Genomic DNA, 25,978 nt, shown 5'->3' on the forward strand with positions numbered 1-25,978 from the left:
AAAACCTCAGAGCAAACTTATACTGAGCATGATGGTACTTTTAATGAGCGCTGTTTGCCCCTTTGGGGAATATAGAGAATAAAGCCTGAATTAACAAAATTCATCAGTTTCTAGCACAGCTGCACCACACCATGAACAGAGGCCCCACTCAGCCCGGGCTCTACCCACCACAAGGCTGTCCTTCAGCTGTATTAACCCACGGGCAGCCAGGAAAGCACCCAGGGGAGCTCTATGCAGAGCAGCACCAGACTTACGGTGTGTGTCCCATTCCCTGTGGCCCCCCACAGGCTTCACACCAATCTCTGGGGCTGGGCTCCAATATCAGAGCATAAAGAATAGTGTTGGGGGGAGGGGAAATGGACAGGGTGGACAGACCACATGCTCTTTCCGCATCCACTCACTCCCACTTTGCCTCTTTCTTCTGCAAGTCTCAAAATGAGCAAAAGCTGACTGTGCAAAACCCAAGTGGATATTTCTCAAACAAGTTAACAAGCTGGATGGGCTTTGTGAAGCATCCAGATAGACCCAATTCAAGGAAGACAGCGGGACTGGGCTGCAAAGCAGGGGCTAGCACACAAAGAATGGGAGAAGAGGGCAGGGAGCCGGATCATCTCATAGCAGCAATCAAACCATTCGGGTTCCTCAGCTGCACGGTTGGATTGTAGCCTCGTTCAAGCCAGGCTGGCTCAACAACAACAACAACTCAAAGTTGGGTAAGATAACTCCACATTAAAGACACGTGGCCCATCAAAGAAGTTTCCAGCCTTCCCTCAAACTTCTGGCTCCTTCCTCCTCCAACACAGCCCACCCCCACGTGATGCTAACATAACTGTTTGAGGAGGTCAACCTATGGACACTGACATGATCTGTTAAAAATACCACCAATTGGCAAGTACTAGGAAGGAGAGGAGAAGGGAAGAGAGCTTTCTGTTGACCTGTTCAGCAGCACAACCCCCAAGGCCACGCAGCTGAAGGGGCAGGCCCAGTATGGGAGCTAACAGCAAGGAGACCTTCCATCAGGTTGGCCATTTCAACCAGCATCTTGTGGGATGTCTCATGAGTGGCATTGCACAGAGTTCAAGGAAAAGCAGGACTAGAGAACATCTGAGAACATGTTACTAACTCTGGTTGGTTTTCCTTGACAGATTAGGGAACTCTAAGTGCTGTCAGTCTTTGTTGTCCCACTCTCTCCTCCATATATTTCTCTTATCACCCACCCCCCAACACACACTTTGTTCACTCACAGGACATTTTGTAAATTTGTTTTTCTACAACAATGAATTTGTTGTTGTTGTTGTTGGTTTTGTCTTCTTTGTGTTTTTTTTTTTTTTTAAACAAACAGTATTGTTTTTTTTAAAAAACAAACAAACAAACAATACTATTATCAATGATTCTTCCCCAGAAGTACTTTGTCTGTTGGCTTAGTGTGTTTAAACAACAAGAAACCCAATGAGTGACAGACCCTGAAGTAGGAGGTCAAGATCAATAGCTTGAAGTCAAACCTGAAAGGGAAGCAGCAGCACCACAGCAGGTTGAGTTTGTTGAGTCTCTTTAATGAAAGGAACAAATCCTAATATAAGTCTCAAGTTCTGTTAAACATGTGTTTATCAGACAGTGACGCACAGCATAAAAGTAGAAGGGAATGCACAAATATCTGTAGTGCAGATGTCCTTGCTTTACAAAGTCCCTTCACTAAGGGAGACTTGGAAAAAAACAGAAATACAGGTTGTCTAGATTGATAAATACAAAAAAGACTGCAGTAAGCACTGAGTGTTCATCAACATGTGAAGATGCTGGAAATATTTAGGATGAATCTTTGCTCAATGCCTAAACTAGACAACGTTTCTCCCCACAGGCAGAAACTGGGAGAAATAGATTAGACAGGTAGATCAATCAATGCCTCTTTGGTGATACATTGCACCAGTTACAAAAGAAGAAGCTGAAATTCCTCCAAAGGAAAGCCACTTACAAAAAATAAAATAAAAATGCAATGGGACTCTGCTCATATGTCCAGTCTACAAGCCTGCCATGTGGTCTGAAAACTCGTGCCCTCAGACATGAATTATTACCAGGGTATAAATTGCTGAGCATTTTTTTCAGCAGCAGTGCCGGCTTAAGTAATTTCCCATCCCAGAAAACTGTTAACTATTAAACTAGACCATTATGGTACAGCTTGGCCCAGCTCTCAGCTACAAAGCAATAGTACAGGCACATCTGAAGGATGAGGAAGGCACTTTCTTTAGCCTTGATGAAGCTAAAAGCAGTGCTTAAAAAAAAAAAAAAAGAAAAAAGAAAAAAGTGAACATTCCACATCTGTTTCAATACAAAATAAAGAGCCTTAACTTAAATACCTTTCACGGTGTAGAAGGTAAACCATTTAACTAAATCCATGACAAATTAAACTACAGAGGCAGTGACTTTTAAATTACTTGTGATCTTCCTAGGCACGTACAAGTTTGCCCATTTGGTGAATATTTTAATTAGTTCAGTGGGAAGTGGTCGATATAACTGCATTTATACTTTTACATTAACTTAAATTTATCTTTAGTTTTAATTTAATTTGGTCCTTAAAGAAAAAAGTATATGAATATAAGATGATTTGACTAATATATAAAAAAAGTTTTCTATTTATTAAAGTGACATAATATGTGCCACAGACCACGTCACTGCAAAAAAAGTAAAGACCATAAACCCAAAATTCTGAAGATGAAACCATGACATACAGGAACTGCAGTATACCACAGGAGTTAGGCAATGGAGATTCAAAGTCCAACAGACCACTAGCCACACAACAGGCTAATCAGCAAGGAGTAAGCACATTTTCCAATCTAAAGATTACTAGATTTTAAGAAGTTTTTTTGGTTGGTTGGTTGTTTTTTGTTTGTTTGCTTTTGAAAATTCACAGTACATTTTGCATGGGATCATCACCAAAGATTCCATTTCAAAGGCCACTTACTGCTTTTGCTTTACTCCCTAAATTACTTACTTTCTTGAACCTGAGGGAACACAAGCACATTTGAGAGTGGATTTAAACTGATTTCAGCAACTGACTTCTGATGCCTAGTCCACAAGACTGAACATCCCCAAGGAATGTGGAGGGGTACCTGCAGCATGTTTATTTTCTCTCAAAGGGTGTGGGAACTCTTGATTCCTCATATATAGTAGAGGTTGACACGGACTGCAAAGCACTAAAAACTCGAATTCAAAAACCTACTTGAAGCAGTAACTTAAAACATAATTTAATAGTGCAATAATCCAATTGATATATTTGTTGTTGTAGCATCCACATTAAGACAAGGGAAACTCATTCAGTACCACAGTCCAAAATTTCAGCAGCGGTTAAAAACGGTAAGATGTTCTGGCAAAGAATAGAAGTATTTTCAGAGATAACTTCTCAATTTCAAAAAGACATTGTCATTTGACAAACCTCTGCCAGAACTGAAACAGTAAAAATGAAAACAAAATGCAAGCACTAGATATTGTCATTACATATTCTACAATGTTTTGAAAAACATTGAATTTAAGACACAGTTTTCATGCGACATCACTTAAATATCAGCCTTTTAATAAACTATCAATGATTTATCTAAATTCTAATGAGAAAGGGAGAAACTAAGACCACGGTTTTCCTCAAAATTTTGTAGCATGGAGGGTTACTTGTGACATTGCCCACTTCCCTTTCCCACCATTCCAATGTTAGGGAAAAAAACTAAAAATACTTAATGTATTCGCATCAATAATGGCTATACTATCCTAGCAGCAGAGAACTATTTAATTTGACACTTTATGTTATCTTAGTAGTTGTAGAAATACTTCAGGCACTCAGAAAGAGAGTCTATCCATACACCATATGGGAGAAAGATCACAATTTGAACAGAATACTTACTCTGTGCCACTTTCAACCATTTGTGTTAGGAGAGAAATGCCATCTAGGTTTATAAATTCTTGGGCAAAAGTAACATCCCGTGAGTAGTTTGCTAAGTCTTTCAGTGCTTCTAACTTTGCATCCATACTAGAAGACTGGATCCTTTCATGGAGCTGCTGTGCATTTTGAGCCTGAAAGAAAAGACACAAAACAAAACCAAAAGAACTTACGTTACAATGACTATAACAAATAAAATGTTAGTGCAAACAGGAACCATGGCCATGTTTAATATTAATGATATTTAACATTTACATTCTCTGACATGTTCAAGTAACTCAAACACACATTACTTTTACAAAATTATATTATTAATTTATTATTCCTCTATTATGTATAATTATTTGGATTGTTGCAGAATTGTAAATTGAGCAATGGATAGACATCCCATTGTGGCAGTCAAAATGCAAGCATTACAAAATACAGCCTTAGGCTTGAAGAGTTAGTGTGTCATATCAATAAAAGTAAAAATGGAAATAAAACAAATCACATCAGACAATATCAGTACAGTAACGCCAACATATTTTTTTTCCTGGCACTCTTCCTTGGTTTAAGCATTTCTCATGAGCTTTATTAATAAAGGCCATATACTGTCCTAAACAGGTTATGTCAAAAGAGCCCAATATCAGGCCTTCTGTTCCTTCCTCCCTCTCTTCTCTTCCACTTGCTCTCAATCAATTCAAAAACCCATATTCTCTCTAAAAAAGCACAGGAATTATTACTTCTCACATACTATATCACCACTCATACATATTTGTGTAACTTCAATACCACATCTATGAGGCTACTCTGACCATTAACACTTTAAATACAGAATGAGAGGTCAGCAATATCCAAACATAACACCAACGATAAAAAAAAAAAAAAAATAAAAAAATCTAAGGGAATATATAAGTAAAGCATATTAAATTATGAATTTGTCCTTTGGTTTAGCTGTACAAATACTTTAGATCTCACAGTTTCAATCTGATGCTTTCACTTACCTGAACACAATTCCCAAAAGTAATAGTTAATAGCTAGCCAGTACTTCTCTTAGAAAAAGAATCCTCCTTGTTATATGCAAATACTTGCCTTTTTTTTTTCCCCCCAAAAAAACCTCACTTTTTACCTGCACTGAATGAAAAGTAAATAAAAAGCTATGTGCCATTATATCATTAGGATTCTGGTAAATTCTGTTCACTGTTATTTTCTCTGAGGGTTTGTTTATTCTTTCTCAGCAACAGAATAAGAAAAATAAGGAAAAAAAAAAAGGCTGCGCTGACAGACAATTTTTTGTTCAAGTAATGAATATACTCTTCACCAAGCTGATCATCTCTGTAGATAAAGATCCTCAGATAGTAGATATTTTTAGTGGAAGCGAACATTTAAACAGAGAACAGAGGGAAAAGTAAAACTTCTGTGTTATAGCTAAAGTTTCCTATCAACATAATCTTAACTGCTTCACAAACATTAATAAATTAAATGTCCCAGTACCCTCTGAGAAAAAAAAAAAAAAGTTACTTCCTTTCTTCCTTTTTTTTTTTTTTTTTTTTTTTTTTTTTTTACAAAGGAAAAAAAGGAATGTATGGTCTACACTCAGGTTCTCGCAGAACCTTTCTACTCAAGAGAAGCATGTACAGGGAGGAAATACTTTCTAGTTAATACAACTGAGGTTAATATCTTTAACTAAGACAGTATTGAAGATAAATAGAATATACTTTATTTCAGGGGTTTTCTATGCCTTAAGCATTAGGTGCTATAGCCATAGCAGTTATATTATCTATAAAGAGGCACAATCCTGTCATCCAAAACACCCGTTTGCCACCATAAATTTCCTACTCTCAAAATGGCTCAAGCTGTAGGAGAGAAACAGTGACCTCTATCTTGTCTCTGTAATGGACAATGACTGTCTGAATGGTATATCTATCTATCTATATATTCTCTCAAACATAAGCAGCTGGTAGACTAAAATCATGTGCCAAAGCCTATTGAAGAAATAAAAACAGATCCCATTAACTTCCAACATCCAGATTAGCCACAAAATAATTCCTCCAAACCATCTCTTTCTTCAGAGTATGCAAAGGAAACTTTGATAAAATGCTATTGTACAACTAGCTACAAAAATTGCAAGCTATCACTGCATGAACTGGAAGTTCAACAGCCACCTCCCACCTCATCAAAAAAGCCCTACATTAAGCTTGATCTTTTCAGGACTCCCTGGTATAACAAGTGAGGAAGATCCAGAGAAGCAACGTATCCTCAAAATATTACTCTTTCTCAGAATGTATGCAATGTCTGAATTCCCTCCTATCTCAGAAAAGAAGCACTTTGGAAAGTCTTCAGTATCAACCTAAGAGCTACATTCCCCTGACTTTGGAAATGATTGCTTAAATCATTTTTCTCGTTAAGGTCTGTATACATCCTCTGCCATCTACCATGGTTCTGGGAGGTTGACACCCCTGCTCCCCTCACTGTCTGAAGACTAAAACTCTACCATCTCTCCATGGGAAGCAGGTCTTCTTCTGAAGGTTTCTGGACCCCGTGAAAATTAAGCAAGCAGCAAGGATGAACAAAACATTTGGTTCACTGTGACTGAGCAGCACTCCTGAGTTGCTCAAACAGTAAATCAGAGGAATTAAAACAGGCAGCAGAGCTGTGGCCAAACATGTAGGGACAGTAATCTCACATGTAACACAGCAGCAAGCAAAAGAGGATATGTGAGCAGAGCCAGGAGAACGTCCTCCTCCCAACCCTTTTACATCACATCTGCAACTGCTGTATGACCAACACCTCATCTCCATACACTTTAACAATAACTTATTTATTGTCAAGTTCACCCTACCTCTTGAGAAGGGATTCCTACCCCCACCATAAACACCTGGAACTGGGAAGTGCTGCTGCCCATTAGACTTCCATTACATATGAAACAATACCCAGATGGGAAAGAGCTAACCTTCTCTCTCTCCAAAAAAGAGAAGACCAGCACAGGGATGTGCAATTAACAGGTCACCTACACTGTGGGACAGCAGCAGGACCAACCTTTCAACAGAGAGATGTTAGTCCTAGTTCCTGTGAAGCTAGTGAGAGCTTTGCAATCCACCACACTTAAACCAAAATAAAATTATGAATCTGAGACAGTTTGGTCTCTTCTAAAGAGCACAAAATCTATAATGCAATGTCTCTTCATTACAAAAGTTGTTCAGCCCTGTTTTAAGCACATAAAAGAGAATTTAGCAACATCCCATGCTTTACCAAACTATGCCATTGCTAAATGCCTCATCAGAAAAGTTTCTACATAGCTGTACTTGACCTACATCAAACAAGTTTTACAAGCTACTGCATTCAACAAACCTCAAGCCTTCTCATATTGGAAAAAGGAAATGGCAGAGAAGATCTTGATTAATGGGCTACACAAATATTTGTCTCAACAAAAAAGTTGGTACATGTCTCACTGGAAACATGTCCAAAAGTAATACCGACCGTTGTCATTGCAAGTGCCTGACCGGTGAAAACATCGCTTCACTGAATGCCATGCAGTTCTCTCAAGCCTCCTAGTCCTTGTTGCCATAGCACTCGTACATGCTTATGGAATGTACAGATCACTTATGACTGCATTAAAAAACGAAACCCAGATGAAATATACTTGGAGTACTTACCAGGGAGCTATTTTAATGATTTACAATCCATCAGTGGATGGACAGAGAGCACAGCTCATTAAAGTAACCATAGCACTAGCTGCCACGTCTCTGCTCCTGCTGAAGTATCATTCAGGTGAGAATAATAAATAAATGTATAAAATCTGCCCAGCTGAGAACTGTTATGAAGGAATTAACAGAAACACAGTTGTTGAAGTAAATGTAAGACAGCATTGAGTGCTCTCCTGGTTAGAAAGGCAGGAAGACAAGAAACTTGTAGAATGTGTGCTGTTGAAGACCAAGCATTTCAAAAGGCTGTCAAGAGGCATAAGCTACATGTCTAATCTGAAATGACTTGCTCTAAGGACAGACAGAAAGGGTTTTTTTTCGTTGGTTGGTTGTTGTTGTTTTTTTGTTCTCTATGGTTGTCCTTAGAGAACAGCAGTGCTTAAAAGAAGCAGCTTGACGGGATAACAGATTAAAAAGAAAACTAATGACCTAAATCCAAGATGTGGCTTGCTTAGAGCCCCAGATAGCCATTTGGAGGTTAGCAATCCCAAGAACATCCTAACAAAGGGTTCTACTGATCAAATTATCACTTGTTTGGCACTGAAGATTTTGTACATCAAACTTTGAAAGCAAGTTATTACACAGATGCCCACGAGGCTTCTGTACAGAACACAAAATACAGTAAGCCAGGGCAGAAGGGAAGACACACATTCCAAATGCAACCACAATCAAACACTGATGTGCTATGGAAGAAATCTGGACTGTATTGATTTTCTTGTCTGTGGCTGTTTTAAGATTATGTTATCCGTTTTCCTCTTTATTCTTTACAAAAAGCAAAAAATAATAATAATAAAAAAAAGAGTATTTTCATATTCCCTGTAGATATTAGTCACATTATTCATCTTTCTGCTAGAAAAAAAAGACATCAGTAACTAGCAAATACATTTTTATTTTACTAACCAAATATGCACTTCCGTGATTTAAGTGACTTATCAACACTTATATCGATAAGTGTTGAAACTCTATGGTGGTTTAAACTGCTACTTTCTCCTGGCTTGTTACTGCCACTTCACCAACGACTGCATACATGACAGCAAGCAGTGGAGGAGCGGACATGTTACTATCCATCATTATATGCAAACCAGATTCAACAAACCCAGCAAGACTGGCTAGCATGTGATGCCAGGTAGGCAATGAGATTCCACTTTAATTAGCAAAGGCATTAATTTTTTAACATTTTTATATTAATACTCAGCAAGCACAATTTCTACCATCCAAAGCACTGTACAAATGTAATTCACAGAGCAGTCCTGTGCAACCACTACACGTAGTTAAGGAGGCAGAAACAGGGAAATGGTCACGTCTAGAGCTGTGTGCTAAAACAGTGATAAAATCATTAGAGATACATAGCTGTACATATTATGCAAATACGCCTAAAAGACGTTTATACAATCTGTAGCCACTTAGGAGTGTTTGAGAAGCAGTGCTTTTTTCCTACCCCTGCTTTTGAAATAATCATTTTTTCTTACTACTTAAAACATAACTTTGAAACCTGAACACATGACACTAAACCTTTATCTATTAAAAGACAGAAGACAACTCTACTTCCCAAATCTTCCTCTTGTATTAAGTGTAGACAAATATAAAAGTAGCTCAATGACTTCCACAATCAGTGCTCTTGGTATAGGGTTTAATAATAACTAATTCACCACTACATAACAAATGTAATCACAATCATAGACTTGATCTGCAAATATGCTTGTATTTACCCAACTTAAAGGTTATTAAGTCAGTTGAACACAGATTAAGGCAACTGTAGATGAATTGTAGATCAGATTCCCTGACCTTTTACTCATTAAAGATAGAGGACTTCAATGCATAAGTAAAAATAAGTTGAAAAACCCACTCCTCCCTTATATGCGTCTTATATGGGTAGATCACAGATGAAAAAACAAAACAAACAAACAAAAAAAAAACATGTTACACAAATCTGTAAAAGCATTCTGGGAAAATACTATGATGACTGTTAGCAAACACCCCTATTGACATGATTGCTCATGCTAGAAATGCTAATACAGCTGCTACAAACAACTCACAGGTTTGAGAACTCAATCAATCAATCTCCAACCAGGGGAGGAAAACAAACAAACAAACAAACAAACAAACAAAAACAACAACAACAACAAAAAACCCACGATAAAAGCAAATGATCAGGCACTGTAAATATTACATTAGAAATGGCTACCCATTGACTCAATGTTAAAGGTATACGGTTCATGGGCAAGCCATGTCTTCCTAAGTACCCAAGAAGCTACTTTAAAAACAAACAGCTAGAGGTCCAATAATCAGTTCTGTTTCAAAATCATTAAATTAAAGGCAGAGGGAGAAAGAGAACAGTTCCCTTAGCTTAGTCTTCCCAGCATTTTAGCAGCCTTTCAAAATGATTAGTCATTACAATGTGGATTTGCAGGATCTGATCAAAAGAAAGCTGCAGACAGTAAAAAGTTGGACTCTATTTGCTGCATTGCAGGACAGAGCTGTCCTTTTGGAACAGTCTCACACTCAGGAGCAATTACAGCTCATTTATACACCTACCCATCATCCATGGGAATAAGGGTATCACAAAACAGACAATAACAATCTGGCATTTCACCTGTCACATATGTTCAAATACAACAAAGATTGTTGCATAAAAAGCATTGAATGAGCCCCTTCAGAAATGCAAATGGACAAGGGGGGGGAAACAGGTCATGGAGAACAGCAAAAACGCACAACAGCACAAAGAATTGTTAAGAAAGATGATAGGATGGCAAAAAAATAAAGGAGAAAGATGATATAGGAACAAAGATAATATGAGAGAAATTCAATCTGTATTCAAGTTACCTAGGAAACACAGTGTCTGTGTGGTGAGTGGTTTATAGAGGAAAAAATAGCATTGTTTAGAAAAAAACAGCCTTTCAGAGAATTGCACAAACTTAGCAAACAGACCTGCGGAAACAAAGAGGCAGTTCAAATTCCCACCAGGCCCAATGACTGGCGTTTGCAAAGTTCTAACTCAAAGAAGTCTAAAATAGACACGTCATAAATCTCTGAAGGCAAGCATTTATAATGGATTTAGCAGCACACCAGAACTGCAGTTTTGCTCTTGCAGTATTAACAATGAATTTCGGGGAAAAAAAGGGACTTATACACACACCCAAAATTATCTAAATTTGAGATTCAAAAAGAGAAAGTATTTAATTTAGATAACGGGAAGTTGGATTTCTAATGTTAATTTTAAGGAAGCCAACCCAAAAATACTGTTGTGTTTCTCCTAGCTTTCTCCTTCCCCTCACCCCACCATTTAAATCTTTAATAGTACCTATAATGGGTACATGAGCAATACACAACTTGAGACTAAAAGCAACAGAACTCAAAAGATCTTATCTTGTCCTTCTCACTCAACTCCAGTATGCAACTGTGAATGGGTATAGCCTGACTTTTGCTTCTGATGCTATTATACTATATGAAAATTAAGAACTAGAAATGCATTTTAATTTCCTGCAGCCTTCAGAGCTGGCTGTAACTATTCCTCCCAACTCTTCAAAAAAGTTTCCTCAAAAGGCTTGTGAAGTTCAGGACAGATTTTGCTTCCCCACGATAGCCAAAAAGTAGAAAGCTTGGACCTCTCTGAAGCTACATGGACACATCCCAGGCACCAGATAATTTGTATGGGGCTCCTCTTCACTTCTTTTAATCTTTCTTTTCTTTCTTTCAAATTCCCCAACCTCTACACAAAGTGTTTTTGCTACTATTTTCTTTGTCTGAGGGGAGGAGGAGATAATTTCAGCTTTATACTGATACAGAGTGGGGGGAAGAAAGGAAAAAAATAGAATCTTAATATTATCACAGGATGAGAAAAACATTTTCTACCTGGAAGCTAGGAAAGCATCATTCCCATATTGCATAATTATATCTTTCAGCCTGTACTTTACATTATCTCCTCTGTCTACAGTTGCTTTCACATAGAATTTCAGAGGAAAAAATGGAAACAGATGGCCTGTTAGCTTCTCAGGGTTAAATACAAACATTGTGTGGGTCACCAGGCTAAAAACCACAGCTTGGAAGCCTTTAATCTATCTATTTTAGGTACCTCTATGATGACCACATCAGCAGTACCTTCAAAGCAAAGACACTATTCTAGTAGGGGAACATTCAGAACTTTATTTTACCTCTATTTAAAGAATACAAATACTCTTTAATCTGACAAAAACCAACCCAGACCTTTAAAACCTGCATCCAAGTTACTTCGAGTACACCTCGAGTACTGTGTTCAGCTTTGGGCCCCTCGCTACAAGAAGGACATCGAGGTGCTTGAGCGGGTCCAAAGAAGGGCGACGAAGCTGGTGAGGGGCCTGGAGAACAAGTCCTACGAGGAGCGACTGAAGGAGCTGGGCTTGTTCAGCCTGGAGAAGAGGAGGCTCAGGGGCGACCTTATCACTCTCTACAGATACCTTAAAGGAGGCTGTAGAGAGGTGGGGGTTGGCCTGTTCTCTCATGTGCCTGGTGACAGGACGAGGGGGAATGGGCTAAAGTTGCACCAGGGGAGTTTTAGGTTAGATGTTAGGAAGAGCTTCTTTACTGAAAGGGTTGTGAGGCATTGGAACAGGCTGCCCAGGGAAGTGGTGGAGTCACCATCCCTGGAAGTCTTCAAAAGATGTTTAGATGTAGAGCTTAGGGATATGGTTTAGTGGGGACTGTTAGTGTTAGGTTAGAGGTTGGACTCGATGATCTTGAGGTCTCGTCCAACCTAGAAATTCTGTGTGATTCTGTGTGATTCCCTGATTATGGGAAAAAGTTAACTAAAAAAAAAAAAAAAAAAGATAGTAAGCCCTGGTTTAGTGATAAATGTCAATACTGACAACTAGAAACTAGAGCGGCCTTCTAGCTCATAACAGGATGGCAGATTAGGATCCCTGCGTCACTCTTAACTGTAGGCTTGTGCAAGCATGGTCCCTAACTTGGTAGAAAAGGGGTAACAGCCCAATATCCTAAGGAGCCCTGTCTTGGCTGACTGAACCTAAGGCAGATGACCAAAGAAACAGAACAAGCACAGGAGAATCTTATGCAAGGCCCTGCCTTCTGGCCCACAGCTATTAGTAGAAAGAGTTATAAATCCAAAAGTTATCTTCTGTTTGAAGGTTGCATTTCCAATTGCACAAGTGACCATGCAGACAGACAGCTATTTCCACAGATGTGTCAAAGCACAGCCTCAGTTCAGTTTTGCATGGTGCAACTCATTGTGGATTTTGAGATGGGGAAGGATTCCATGAGTCATCTCATACTGTCACTCCACGTTGTGGTTACACAGAAGAATGATGCAGTGCATTTGGACCACACTGGTTCCTGATGAACCACAGATGTTGTTTTGCTTTCACGACATCCCACATCTGGCCAGTAGATAGCCCTTTTTCGGTGGAGTGGATATTTGGATATTTCTTCTTACAAGTCCCAAAGGTTAGGAGCTGGTGCCAGGGCTTTCTGTTTCTTAGGAAGCTCCACCAGATGGGGTTTACTCCACAGGTAAGTGGTTTCTCATCTACAAGGCTGTTCTGATGACATATAGCAAGAAGCTTTGGAGTCAGACTCTGGCAACAGCAGCTTAAGACCATGGCTCTTACTCCTACAGCTGTAAAGTTCTGTATATGACCGTGGAAAAGATGACAAAGGATAATGGAAATCTCTTGTCTTTGTTCAGACAGCTGCTGCTTAGGTGTGCTTTCTGTTAAGAGGACACACTCACGTAGATACACTTAACCAAAAACTTCAGAGGCATGCATGTGTTTTCATAATGGCTTCTTCAATTTCTGTGTATACACAAACATGCATTACAAACTCAGTCACCTCCTAAGCTTAGTATAAATCACCGTCAAGTTAAGCATGCTGGGGACAAGTGGAAATGCATATGGTATCTGGAGGACCTAGGAAATTTTTACCAACATACATCTCTTTTTTTTTACATTGACGGCAGGTCCTACAGCTGAAAAATGACCCATCCAGTATGTATCTCCATGTGACTTCTAGATAAACAAGATTTTGCATCTGACACCACTCTTAAGAGGTTCAACAGAAGCCAAATTTAAAGCACCACAGCTCTGTCTTCCTTGCTTAAATGAGCTGCAGTACATGGGGGCAGATTTTGGCCATAAGAATGCAATGATTCTGCAGAAGCTAAAACACCACCACAAAGAGGTAAACCATTTTAATGGCACACTATGCTTGTCAGTAAGGAAATGTGATTGCTGCTGCCAGAGAAATACATCTTCTGGGACTAATAGTGGCTTTCAGCATGTGGCAACAGCATGGCTCAACTCAGCAGGAAAACAGGCCATTACAAGGCAACCAGCAACTCTGCTATGCTTTTTGAGGAGCTGGCAAGGAGGTGGTGTTGAAAAAATAAAGACAAAACAGTAAAATCTCAACATTATAGCTGCTGCTCAATCAGTAGAAACCCCAACAACAGGAAAGCTCTGACCTGCAGAAGAGCTCTCCCAGATCCAGCCCTCAGGCTTTTCTCTTGGCTTAGATCTCTTGGGCAGGACAGGAGAACATGAGTGATGCTGCAGTTCCAGCAGGGAAGCAGAGGTATCTTGGACATGAAAGCTCTTCCCAGTGGAAGAGAAGAAGTGAAAGACAAAGAACACCCAACTGTGACAACCCTGCCACAAAATTTGACTAGAGAGACACCACCCCAGCCCACAACTCAAAAAAAGAGATCAACGCAGTCTTCTTGTGACCACACCATCACTGTCCTTTGTAGGGGGATTGTGGGATAGGGTGTAGCTAAAGCCTGAAAACATATAAATTGCTTCACAGTGATTCTACTAATCAAATCTTTACTTTGAAGGGAGAGAAGAACAGAATGGTAACTTACTGGAGACGTTGTTAACCGAAGGATTGCTCCATTTTTTATCTCATTACGATTCTGAAAGAGAAAAAAACAACACAAAGATTTCCTTAAGATATATAAAAAGATGAAACGTGCATTAAATAGAATGCCACACTAAAATAGCAACGGTACTTTCCCTTGTCTATGTGCAAAAGCTTCCCCCTTCTACACATGAGCTAACATGCATGCAGTATGTTCCTGATTTAGGCATACTAACATTAGCTTCAAGAAATAGGTGGCTATTCATATGATATTTAACAGATCTAAACCCTTTTGAGAAAGACTTCATATTTTGCAAAGTTTAGCTTCCACTGGCAACTTCTAAATATTTGTTTGAAATATACTGTCCATGGTGTCTGGCTCTGATACTGTGTCACATAGTTGAGGAGTTCGTAAGTTTGCTGAAACCTGTCATTAAACATCTGCAGGACTTAAGTTTTATCCCACTGGCTCTCTGTTTTCTATAACAAGAACATGCTGACTTAAACCACTGGAACCAACCACTGAGTTCTGCCACCACAACCTTGCATTCTCCCTCAAATTAAATACAAAATAAATTTAAAAAAGCCCTGCTGTTAGTGGTAAGTAAAGTTCAAACATGCCATAGGCCATTCTCCTTACCCTGCTGACAGAAAGAGGAGGCATTAAACATTTTCTCTTTGTTAATCTCACATAAGATGTTCAATTAAACTAAAGCTACATGTAGATGAAAAAGTTACCATGGCACAAGTTATGGTGTATGCTTACAGTGTCCTCACAACGTTATGGCCAGTGCCCGTGTACATGGCCTTACCCTGTGGTAAGCATGAGGGAGGACGTGCACCTCTATCAGTAAGCTCCCTTCTGTTCACCACAGGTCAACATTGCAGAGGTACCCAGCACAATGAGCATGCTAACAGGTACTGGCCACCTCTGCACAATGCAACACACACTCACAGATGCATTCACGATTCATTAGTTTGTTCATGGGCCAATATCCTTGTTTGTCAAAGGTATGTGAGGAATCCCTAACAGTTTGAGAGGTAAGAGCTCATTTTGTTCTAAAAACCACAGTGCAGGCTTTCTGCAGACTGATCTTTACACAAATAAATCAAGGTGTATTTCTTCTCAGGCAACTTCTCCCAGTTTCATTTAATCCTTACAGCTCACAGTTAGACAAACCTCAAATCCCAAACACTAAAAACAGGATAAATCTTGCTTGAAACCAGGTCAAGCAGTCCCAAAATAAAACTCCAGTACATTGTCTCTTTCTTGGTACCTAAGTCCTCTGTGGGATTGGTTCTAGCAAACCCGCAAAATCACCCTCCACCCACAACATTTCTTCACTCTAAATGAAATACTTAAAGTGTCAGACGACACAGTGGATACAAGAGAGACATTTTTTATGGCATCATTGCTTACATATGCAGCTAACTCATCTGAGCCCCTAGCAGTCTCCTCCTGATAGTGTCATTGCCTTCCTGCCAGAACAGCCCAATGGATGTAAGCCAGACTCTACACCAGAGAGGGGTAAAAAAAAAAAAAGAAAAGGTGAGTGGCTAATTACACAGCAGAGATAACACTAACAAAGTGCCAGATTTGCTCCTCCTGTAGTAAAACACCATCAGACAAAGCTACACCTCATCACGTCTAAGGAATCTGTATGAGGTGGCAAGAGTGCATTTGTGTGGTTGAACCCAAATCAATGTCGAAGCAAACTCACTTTCCAAACACCTGTGGCAACTTAAACTGTTACCACCTCCTGATTTGTGGAACTGAATATGAGTAATTGCTTCAAGACAGTTAGCATAGGCTAACTTCATCTCAATCAACATCTTAGGCTAAATCACTGGACATCAGTTGGGTTAGGCCGCAGTATACATGTATGCACGTGCACATGGAGTTACATCAGTTTTACTTTTAAGGCAGCAAATCCCAGCATGCAGCAACGTTTAAAAACAGAGAATCAGATAATACTTAAACAGTTTAAACCGTACCAATCACATGCATAAATAAATAAATAAATAAATAAAAGTGAAGGACAACAAGGCAATCAGGCCCAGCCAGCATGGGTTCATGAAATGTAGGTCCTGCTTGACAAACCTGGTCTCCCCCTATAATATGATGACATGTTTAGTGGACAAGGAAAAGGCTGTGGTCTATAGCAAAACATTTGGTACTGTTTCCCACAGCGTTCTCCTGGATAAACTGTCTGCTCCTGGCTTGGACAGAAGTATTGTTCATTGAGTAAAAACCTGGCTGGGCAGTCTGGCCTAAAGGGCCACAGTGAATGGAGTTAAAGCCAGTTGGAGGCTGTTCACCAGTGGTATCCCCCAGGGCTCAGCACTGGGGCTGGTTCTGTTTAACATTTTTATCAGCACTCTTGATGAGGGGATTGAGTGTACCCTCAGTGAATTTGCAGACACCAAGTTGGGCAGGAGTGTTGACCTCCACTTGAGAGTAGGAAGGCTTTGTAGAGGGATCTGGATAAGCTGGATTGATGGGCCACATCCACTTGTATCACTTGTATGGGATTCAACAAGGCTTAAGTGCTGGGTGCTGCACTTGGGTCATAACAACCCCATGCAGCCATATAGGCTTGGGGAAGAGTGGCTGGAAAGTTGCCAGCAGAAAAGGATCTGGGGGTGCTGGTTGACAGTGGAATGAACATGAGCCAGTGGTGTTCCTCAGTGGCTGAGAAGGCCAGTGCCATCCTGGCCTGCATCAGAAATCATGCGGACAGCAAGAAGGGATTATCCTCCTGTACTCAGCTCTGGTGAAGCCACACCTCGAGCGCTGTGCTCAGTTTTGGGCCCCGGACCACACAAAAGGTTTGGGTTGCTTGAGTATGTGCAGAGAAGAGCACCAAAACTGGTGAAGAGAAAACAAGAGGGGTGAGGAGCAGCTGGGGGTGCTGGGGGCTGCTCGGTCTGGAGAGGAGGAGGCTGAGGGCAGAGCTCCCCAGTCTCCACAGCTGCCTGACAGGAGGCTGCAGCCAGGAGCAACGTGTTGCTCTCCTTGTTCTGGAGACAAGCGATAGGACGTGAGGTGACAGCCACAGGCTGCACCAGGGGGGTTTGGACTGGGTGTCAGGAAGGATTTCCTCTCAGAGAGGGTGGCCAGGCCTTGGAAGGGGCTGCCCAGGGAGGTGGCGGGGTCTCCAGCCCTAGAAGTATTTAAGAGACGTATGGATGTGGCACTTAGCAACATGGTTTAGAGGTGGTAGTGTTAAGTTGATGGTGGACTTGATGATCTTAAGGTCTTTTCCAACCTAAATGATTGTATGGTTCTATGAAAAGTGAAAGTCCACTCATATCATTATAAAAGTGTTGGAGCTAAGTAAATAGACTGTTCTTAAACAAATAAAGAGCACCCACGCAGGTTTATTCTTTCAGCAGAATAACTTTAAGCACAGAGTTTCTCATGTTTCCTGCTACAATTAACGTGAACTACCAAATGAGATGAACAAATGAGTTTGTGGTTTAACAAGTTAAGTCACTTCATCTGGGCCACAACAAGCATATGTGCAAACACTCTTAGTCCGTTGCAAACACAAGTTAGACTAAATCTGAAATGCTCTCTACGCAGTCAAGTAAACAAGTTAAAACAAAAAAACTAATTACATAAATCCACAACCAACCTAAACAAATGAGAAAGATCTTGTTAAAAAACACCCTATTCTCTCCACAGTCCAACGAATTTAAAACAAGCGTAAAAAGGGAAGCTGATAACCTCACTGAAATTCAGATACCACAAACAGACAAACAAGGGCAGTACTATTCTCCAGCGTGACTGTATGTCAGCAGGTGCTATATAAAATAGCACAGGAATAAGAGAAAACACAGTACATAAAAGCGTCCTTGGAAGTTTTGTTTAGGGTCTTTCTGTTTATTTACCAAGATGAATCTGAAACACCACAGGTTTCATACTCCAAATTCCACCACAGGTCTGAGCCCACAGCCCACAAGACCTTTCTCTAATCACCCCTGACTCACAGCAAAACACATCAGTCTGTCCTGTGCTGTGCATTCAGTTGCTGCTATCACCAGCAGCTAGTCTTCAATTTCCAATTTAGACAAAGGCTAAAGGAAAACTGACAGTGCCTTTTATCTGTAAGTTTTCACAGTATCAAGTTTCTAATGCAGCAGGCTAGCCAAACCTTGCAAAGAGTTAGATATTCCCCAAACAAAAATCCGATTTTGTTTATCCATGCTACATAATGACTGAAGCGCCTACCATGAAACAGCATCTAAGTGTACAATTAAGCCAAGAGGATTTCCTACATGAACTGTGTGGTGCAGTATTCAGCATGCCAGTTAATTGCAATCGCAACATTTATACACAGTTAATCTGCTTAGCATTAGGGACAGCATCCTGTGGATTGCCTTAACAGAATAACAGAATGCCATTCCAACACAGCAGCCTGCCTTTGGTAATCGCCCTTGTATGCACCACAGCTATTCAGGACAGGGCACACCACCACCTGAGGGGCCACGGTAGACCCCTTCCAGGATATTTCTGATCTCATGTGTACATTGTTTGTAGACGTTGTTCATGATGTCAATCTGTATTAGGAAAGCTTATTCCTGAGCAGAAAGTAACTACTTAAACATCACTATCCAAAATGCCCCTAAAGAAACTCTGCAACAAGAAAATTGACTTGTTATGTTACCTACGCCTAAGACAGCAGTTGTATTATGGATACAAATAAGCTCCACTTGAAATATTATACCTTGCAAGAACACACACTCACAAGATTTTATTCTAACCAAATATGTAGCATTTCCAAGCACCATACATTTGCATGACACTTTCCAAGCTGAGTTTTCAACAGACATGCAAATACAATCGCAGAAATACAAAAACTACAAAACACTGCAGGAAGTAGAAGATACCCGGACTGTTTGCTTTGTATTCTCTTTTTAGGGCCGTCTGACTTCCACATCCACTGGCTGGAGCAACACAAACCTATGCTATCTGCCATCAGATTATGTTCCTTCCCAAAGCTTTGCCTTTATTGTGCCACAGACAATTTTGTCCAAATCACATGCAGAAGGCTTGCATTTAAACAGCAAGGTTAGCAAAGAATTAGGAGTCCACCAAACCCTGACTAAAGGATGAAGGTATGTGCATTTGCTTTCAAAAATTCCTATCAAAACAGTCAAATCATTTACTCGGAGTTTTTCTGGAGACACACTTTGGAAAACGTATCAAGTAAAACTGAGGTTTATTTTGCCATGTATTTGACTTATCACTTTAATAACCTGTTACACCCAGCAAAATGCCTCATGATTCAGCCCACTGCAATTGATTGGAATGGAATGTTTGCTTAACATATTTGAGGATGACCTACAAGCATTGGTTCCTGTGGTTATAGCTCACTCAGCATTATTTTTACCCTTGACCAGTTTTCTTCACAGACACCTCTAGCCAAGCTAAAGAATAATAGCCAAGAAAATCAGAATTCTTTACATATTTACATTAAGTAGTTAATTGTTCCCTATTTCCACACTACTGTTATTTTGTTACATCTTCCTTCAAGCTGACCCAGCAATAAAAAATTAGAGCTATGAATTATACTTGATGTTACAGAGTTATCAAGTCTAACATTTTCACCAGGATGAGTATGGCCAAGTAGTAAGGAAGAGCAAAAATGCTGCATAAGTTTTGTTGATACATAATGATAATTAAAGTTACAACTCAGGAGAAGTGGAGTCCATGCTGACAAGCCTCCCTTAAATCATTGACTCAAAGTGTTGCAGAAGCCAGCAAACATCGAGTATCACAAGTGCTGTTGTGAACTAGCCAGAGAGCTTCTTTTTGCCATGACACAAGAAATTGTGGCAAAGGGAGACAAAGGTCTGGATCACTGCAACTGTTCAATTTACAACACAGTCTCCAAATAGTTGTCTTTTCAGATCAGAAGGTGTGATGAACCACAATGCAGGGGACTCGAAGGAGTATGGGGCTGGGAAAGAGCATTGTTCATGCTAGCTTCACTGCTAGAGACAGAGGATGTGGTGACTCTAAATCTTGCATCAGAGCAACTACTGGGAATACAAGCTTACTCGCTGAGGGGTTTTGTGAGCCAGTTCCAAACTATGTTCAGCCCATGATGATAATGGTGCCATTTTTAATGTTATCTTTTAAATATAAGGATATTTCATTCATTTGCTTATTGATAACAGTCTATTCTTAGTCAGTCACAATTTCATCGCTTTTTTTTTTTTTTTTTTTAATCTCATGCCTTTGAGGACTCCCTATGGTTTTTAATTCTTCTTTCCTACCACCTTCATCATAGAATCACTTAGGTTGAAAGCGACCCCAAGGATCACCCAGTTCCAACCCCCCTGCCATAGGCAGGGACACCCCCCACTGGACAAGGTTGCCCAAGGCCCCATCCAGCCTGGCCTTGAGCACCTCCAGGGATGGGGCATCCACCACTTCCCTGGGCAACCTGTGCCAGTGCCTCACCACCCTCTGAGTGAAGAATTTTGTCCTTATAACTAGTTTAAATCTACTCTCTTTCATTTTAAAGCCATTCCCCCTTGTGGTATCACTACACTCCCTGACAGAGTCCCTCCCCACCATTTCTGTAGGCCCCTTTAAGGACTGGAAGGCCGCTATAAGGTCTCCCCAGAGCCTTCTCTTCTCCAGCCTGAATAACCCCAACCGCCTCAACCTGTCTTCTGAGGAGAGGTGCTCCAGCCCTCTGGTCACCCTCACAGCCATCCTCTGGACATGTTCCAACACATCCATGTCCTTATCATAGAATTATTCAGGTTGGAAAAGACTTCTAAGATCATAAAATACAATCTTTAACATAGTACTGACAAGTCCACCACTAAACCGTGCTACAAACCTGTACCTAAATGTTTCTTGAAGACTTCCAAGGATAGTGTTGACTCAACCACTTCCCTAGAAAGCCTATTCCAACGCCACATGACCCTTTCAGTAAAGAAATTTCTCTTGATATCCAATGTAAACCTCCCTAGTGCAACTTGAGGCCATTTCCCCTCATCTTATCACTTGGTGGTTCCGCAGGCCCACCTCTCAAACCTGTCCAGGTCCCTTCCTTCCAGCATGTCAACCACACCACACAGCTTAGTGCCATTGGCAAACTTTCTGAGGGTGCACTCAGTCCCACTGTCCACGTCATGATGTTAAGATGTTAAACAGCAACAAAATCAGTAGCAACCCCTGAATAATGCCATTCATAACTGGTTTCCACCTGAACATGAAGTCATCAACCACAATTCTTTGAGTATAACCACCCAAACAATCCTTATGCTCTGAGTGGTCCCGCTGTCACATCCATGTCTCTCCAATTTAGAGACAAGGACCTCATACAACACAGTGTCAAATGCTTTGACCAAGTCCAGGTAGATGACATCAACTGCTCCTTTTCATCCCTATGTGCTTGTTGCATGAAATGGAGGAGAGCAGATGCTGAGTTCCCTCCATTTGTTTTGAGAGACTTTTGTGCGATTCTGCAAAGGGAGTTGCCTTCATTTTTGCTTTCATTATCATTACTCAGCTCCTTGCTGTGTTTGCAGACAGGACATCTTTCTAATTCCTGCCTTCCCCAAGCTGGGTGGAGCCACTAGTATTTGTTCTTCCTCAGAGGTGCTTTTGCTTGTGACCCAATTTTTGCTGAATACAACTTGCAATTGTACATTCATGTGAAATTCCACCATGCCATTACAATCTCCCTGTGTGGGAGTATATGCAAATGATAGAACAAGAACTGAACCACTTATAGGGTTGAGGTTTTTTGGAGGTTGTTGGTGGTGTTTTGTTTTGTTTCGTTTTTTTTTTTCCATTCACATTTTAAGCACTTATCTGTTCTCATTGATCAACTGAATTTCAGTGAGATAAATACTCAGAATTTTCACTTTCATGTCTGATTTCAATCCAGACTTGAACTGGACCAAACTATGTCCAGCCTTTCCTTTTCTCTACATTCAGTGTGACGTGGTATTCCCCTCATATTCTTAAACTTCTTACTGTTTTGGGGCACCTGCAAGATCTTTCAGAAATTGCTAACACTACAGGTAGCAGACAAGATCAGACTGGCCATGCTCCTTCCTGCTTGCTGCTAATATTACCCTATGGACTCCAGCAATAAACAGTGGACATTGGTGTATTTCTTCAGTAGACAGAAGCAAAATCTGAGTATCTATGTGTTAAATGACTTTCAATCCTACTTCATTCAGGCTGATTTCAGGAACAGTAGTCATCCTTATATAGCAAGTTAGTCCAAGTTTTTAGGACTTACTTTTTAGGACTTTTGGCTCAGGCTAAATTTTCCAAAGAAAAACAAAATCATTCTGTCCTGTCAACCTGCTAAACTTTCTGTCCCACTATGAACAACTTAATTCTTCTTTTGCTTGCCTCCTTTTTAAGCATGTGGTATAGCAATATATTTAGTTACGTATTTAGTTCCACATCAAGACTGATGAGAACCAACAAGTGTGGGTTTTTTTGGTTTGTTTCTAAGGCTGCATACACGTTTATTCTTCTGAAAAAAAAATAATGTAATTAAATAATTACAAATTATTGTAATTACAATAATAATAAAATACAAATTAAAAAATAATGTAATTAAATGTGATTTTATTTCGCAAGACCAACTTCAAACCGCCACCTTGGCTTAGGTCTTCAGATTTTTATCTCAGTAACAGCATTTGCTTAAGGAGCTACAGCTCCTGCATTGACCCCTCTTTGCTAGGGGTAAATGCATAGGGTGAACTGCATCAGAAAACTGATTTCAACTTAGCAAAAACCCACACGTTGTTTTTATTCGTTGTTTTGTTGTTGTTTTAAATGTCCATTCCTCTTCCCTGTTCTCATTTCCCCACATGATCTCACCAACAATACTATGTGCCCAGCTAAGTCTATCATTTCCTGATGTTTACTTTGCAGGGTGCTGCTCTTATATTTCCAACTTATCAGAGGATGATGGTGCTGCTTGTTATCTGGCTCCTGCTTCCGTCTTATTGGGACAACTCTGTGGTTACTTGAATTGGGGAACCGATGCAGGTTAAAAATATCTTGCAACTTTTTTTTTTTTTTTTTTTTTTGCAATCCATAAGAAGGATGTCCGCCTACAGCGTAACAGCGTAATAGCTCTGGTGCTTTGCAGAACAAATGGTACCTAATGATGTTGTCTTGGTAGATCACTCCACCTGAAGATGAGTTAATCATGCAAAGTAGGGACTTTTTTTTTTTTTTTTTTTAAATAAAATGGTGTGGTTTCAACAGTATTCAAGCTGGGGTAAGTGTAGGTTGCTGGAGAAAATGGTAGTTCAGCTTTTTTCATTCCCTTCTCTAGTACCTCAGTGACTGTATTGCTAGAAAGTGAGTTAGTTGAAATCATGGATCAGGCAGAAGAAAGGTCTGGATTTTTTCCTCCTTTTTGTGAAAGAAGCGGGGGAGGAAGAGGAAATTTTCAGATTAAATGATTGACTGTACTGCTGCATGGCTGTAGATCTCAGGTAAGGAGAGTGTTGGTAGCCCACATGCTAGAAGGTTATGCGCAGAATCACGCTGTTTGCAGGTTGTAGAATTGTACAGGATCAGGTACATCCTGTAACCCTAACATGGGTGCAACTTGGTTTATTTACTAGCTTCTGCAGTCTTTGTATAGGGGTAGTTAAACAGTATGCAGAAACTGCTAGCGATTCATGTTTTTTCAAGGAGCATGCTATCCTTTAATTCTGAACTGAAGAACTGTAAGATATTCCCTGTTTCCAGCAGCTTCTTGGAAAATGAATATTATTACAGGATTAACTACCTCTGTATTTCTTCTAAAACACTACAGGCCTGTCATGCCAAGACATACAATGTTGATAACTGCATCCACATCTTTTAACTCTCACCTTATTAAAGCTTTTGATGACTAAAAATGAACCCCCCAAAAAATTGCTACCAAGTCAGCCTATTGTAATATCAAACCCCACATTCTACCTCCAGCTCTAAGAAGAGCAAATGCCACTCAGGATCATGATCTGACTGTTTTCACTCTCTTCATGCTTCCACAGCAACCACATTTGTTGCACTACATATTTTTGAGGCTACATCTATACCTTATCCATGCCTGCTTTTACAACCTTTTGTGGCAGCAAGTTCAAGATGTTCATCGGCTGCTGCATGAACCTTCATCTGTTTTAAACTGACACCCTAACTGCTTTCATCAAGCACTCCCTACTTCTCATCTTGCAGATTTCATAATGGCAGCTCCACATTCAGCTTGTCCACTACTTTCCTGACTTGGTAAATGTTGACCCTGACCCCTCCTGACATTTTTCTCACCAAACTGAGGAAACTTTGCATTGTGAGGCAGCTGCTCAATCCCATCAATCATTTCACTTGCCTTTTTATGTATTTTATCTGACACTACCACGTTCTCCTTAAGATGTGACAATGAGGCATACCCTTAAATGCACTGCACAGAGCCACTCAGCCGCCTTTCCCCAGATTCCTAGTTTTGCCACCAAAGAACACAATGGACAAATACCCAAGCTGTGGTTTTCAGCCCAAGAACACTTTTAGCATACACAATTATACAGCCAGTTTCTACTCCTCATATAGCATTTTCTGTCCTGTAACTGAGCTTGCCCAGTCTATAGTGTTCCTGAGTTGTTACACCTGATATGCACTAGCATCTATTCAACTACAATTTCAACAGAATGATGCAAAGGTGACTTTTTTTTGTTCTCTACTGTACAGCACCTAGCACAATATGATCCTGATTCAGGAGGCAGGCTTTTAGATGTTTGAGCTATCAGGGAACTCCTCTTCTCCCTGATAACAAAGGCCTTAAAAATATATATATAATAATACACATCATAATGCAATACTAGTCAAAGACATTATGATTAAAACACCAGCTAGACTTGAGCTTAGGCACTATGCCTGCTTGATTTTCTTGTTCACATAACTTCTTTCATTTCTGACATTTTTTAAAAACAACTGCCAAAATAAATCATTAAATTTTCCACTGCCCTTTCAGGGGCACAGATACAGCCAAACCAGAACCCAGGAGGCAGCAGTCCAGATTGCAGCTCCTGTGACAAGCCTCATCTCCAGGAGGAATACAGCCTGGTTCAAGATTTGTTAGAAGACTGCCTTTAATACAGTCTGAGGGAGTTATTGTTACTCCTGTAGAGGCATTTTTTTCCAAATACAATAATAAATAAAAAAGAAAGAAATAACTGTATGGGTGTTGTTTTTATTTATATATGGCATAATCGGGAAATATAGGTCAGCTACAAAAGATAAAGAGTTCTGTGTATGACAACCAAAACACAGATGCTCTGTTTGTCACCGAAAACAAAAACATAATTGTAAGCCATGTGTTGCCAGTCCCCCATTTGTAACATTTTCACTTCAAAGTTTCTTGTTACCTTGTACAAGATTTCACTAATTGCTTTTCTTTCTGTTAATTTTAAAAGTAGTGATATTTTAAAGTCATCCCTACCTGCAAGGCCTCAAAAGCCGGAGTTACCCAGGCTCTGCAGAAAC

The 25,978-nt window shown here is 40.1% G+C and overlaps 1 protein-coding gene across 14 annotated transcripts in view; it reads right to left on the reverse strand.

Annotated features, from left to right (window-relative positions):
- The window catches only part of ELMO1 (engulfment and cell motility 1), a 303,708-nt gene that overhangs the window by 215,090 nt on the left and 62,640 nt on the right, over positions 1–25,978 (reverse strand). For 8 of the 14 annotated variants that reach the window (XM_068670440.1, XM_068670443.1, XM_068670442.1 and 5 more), the window contains 2 exons: positions 14,459–14,509; positions 3,887–4,056 (listed from right to left, as the gene is read on the reverse strand). In XM_068670440.1, coding sequence (XP_068526541.1) covers positions 3,887–4,056; positions 14,459–14,509 — 221 coding nt within the window. Of the gene's footprint in view, positions 1–3,886; positions 4,057–6,395; positions 6,415–6,743; positions 6,822–7,381; positions 7,406–7,557; positions 7,706–14,059; positions 14,198–14,458; positions 14,510–25,978 lie in introns of those variants that run through there. The other 6 variants (XM_068670448.1, XM_068670453.1, XM_068670451.1 and 3 more) reach the window with 6 other exon arrangements.

This window comes from Anas acuta, chromosome 2, assembly GCF_963932015.1.
Source record: "Anas acuta chromosome 2, bAnaAcu1.1, whole genome shotgun sequence".
In the NCBI taxonomy this organism is placed as follows: domain Eukaryota; kingdom Metazoa; phylum Chordata; class Aves; order Anseriformes; family Anatidae; genus Anas; species Anas acuta.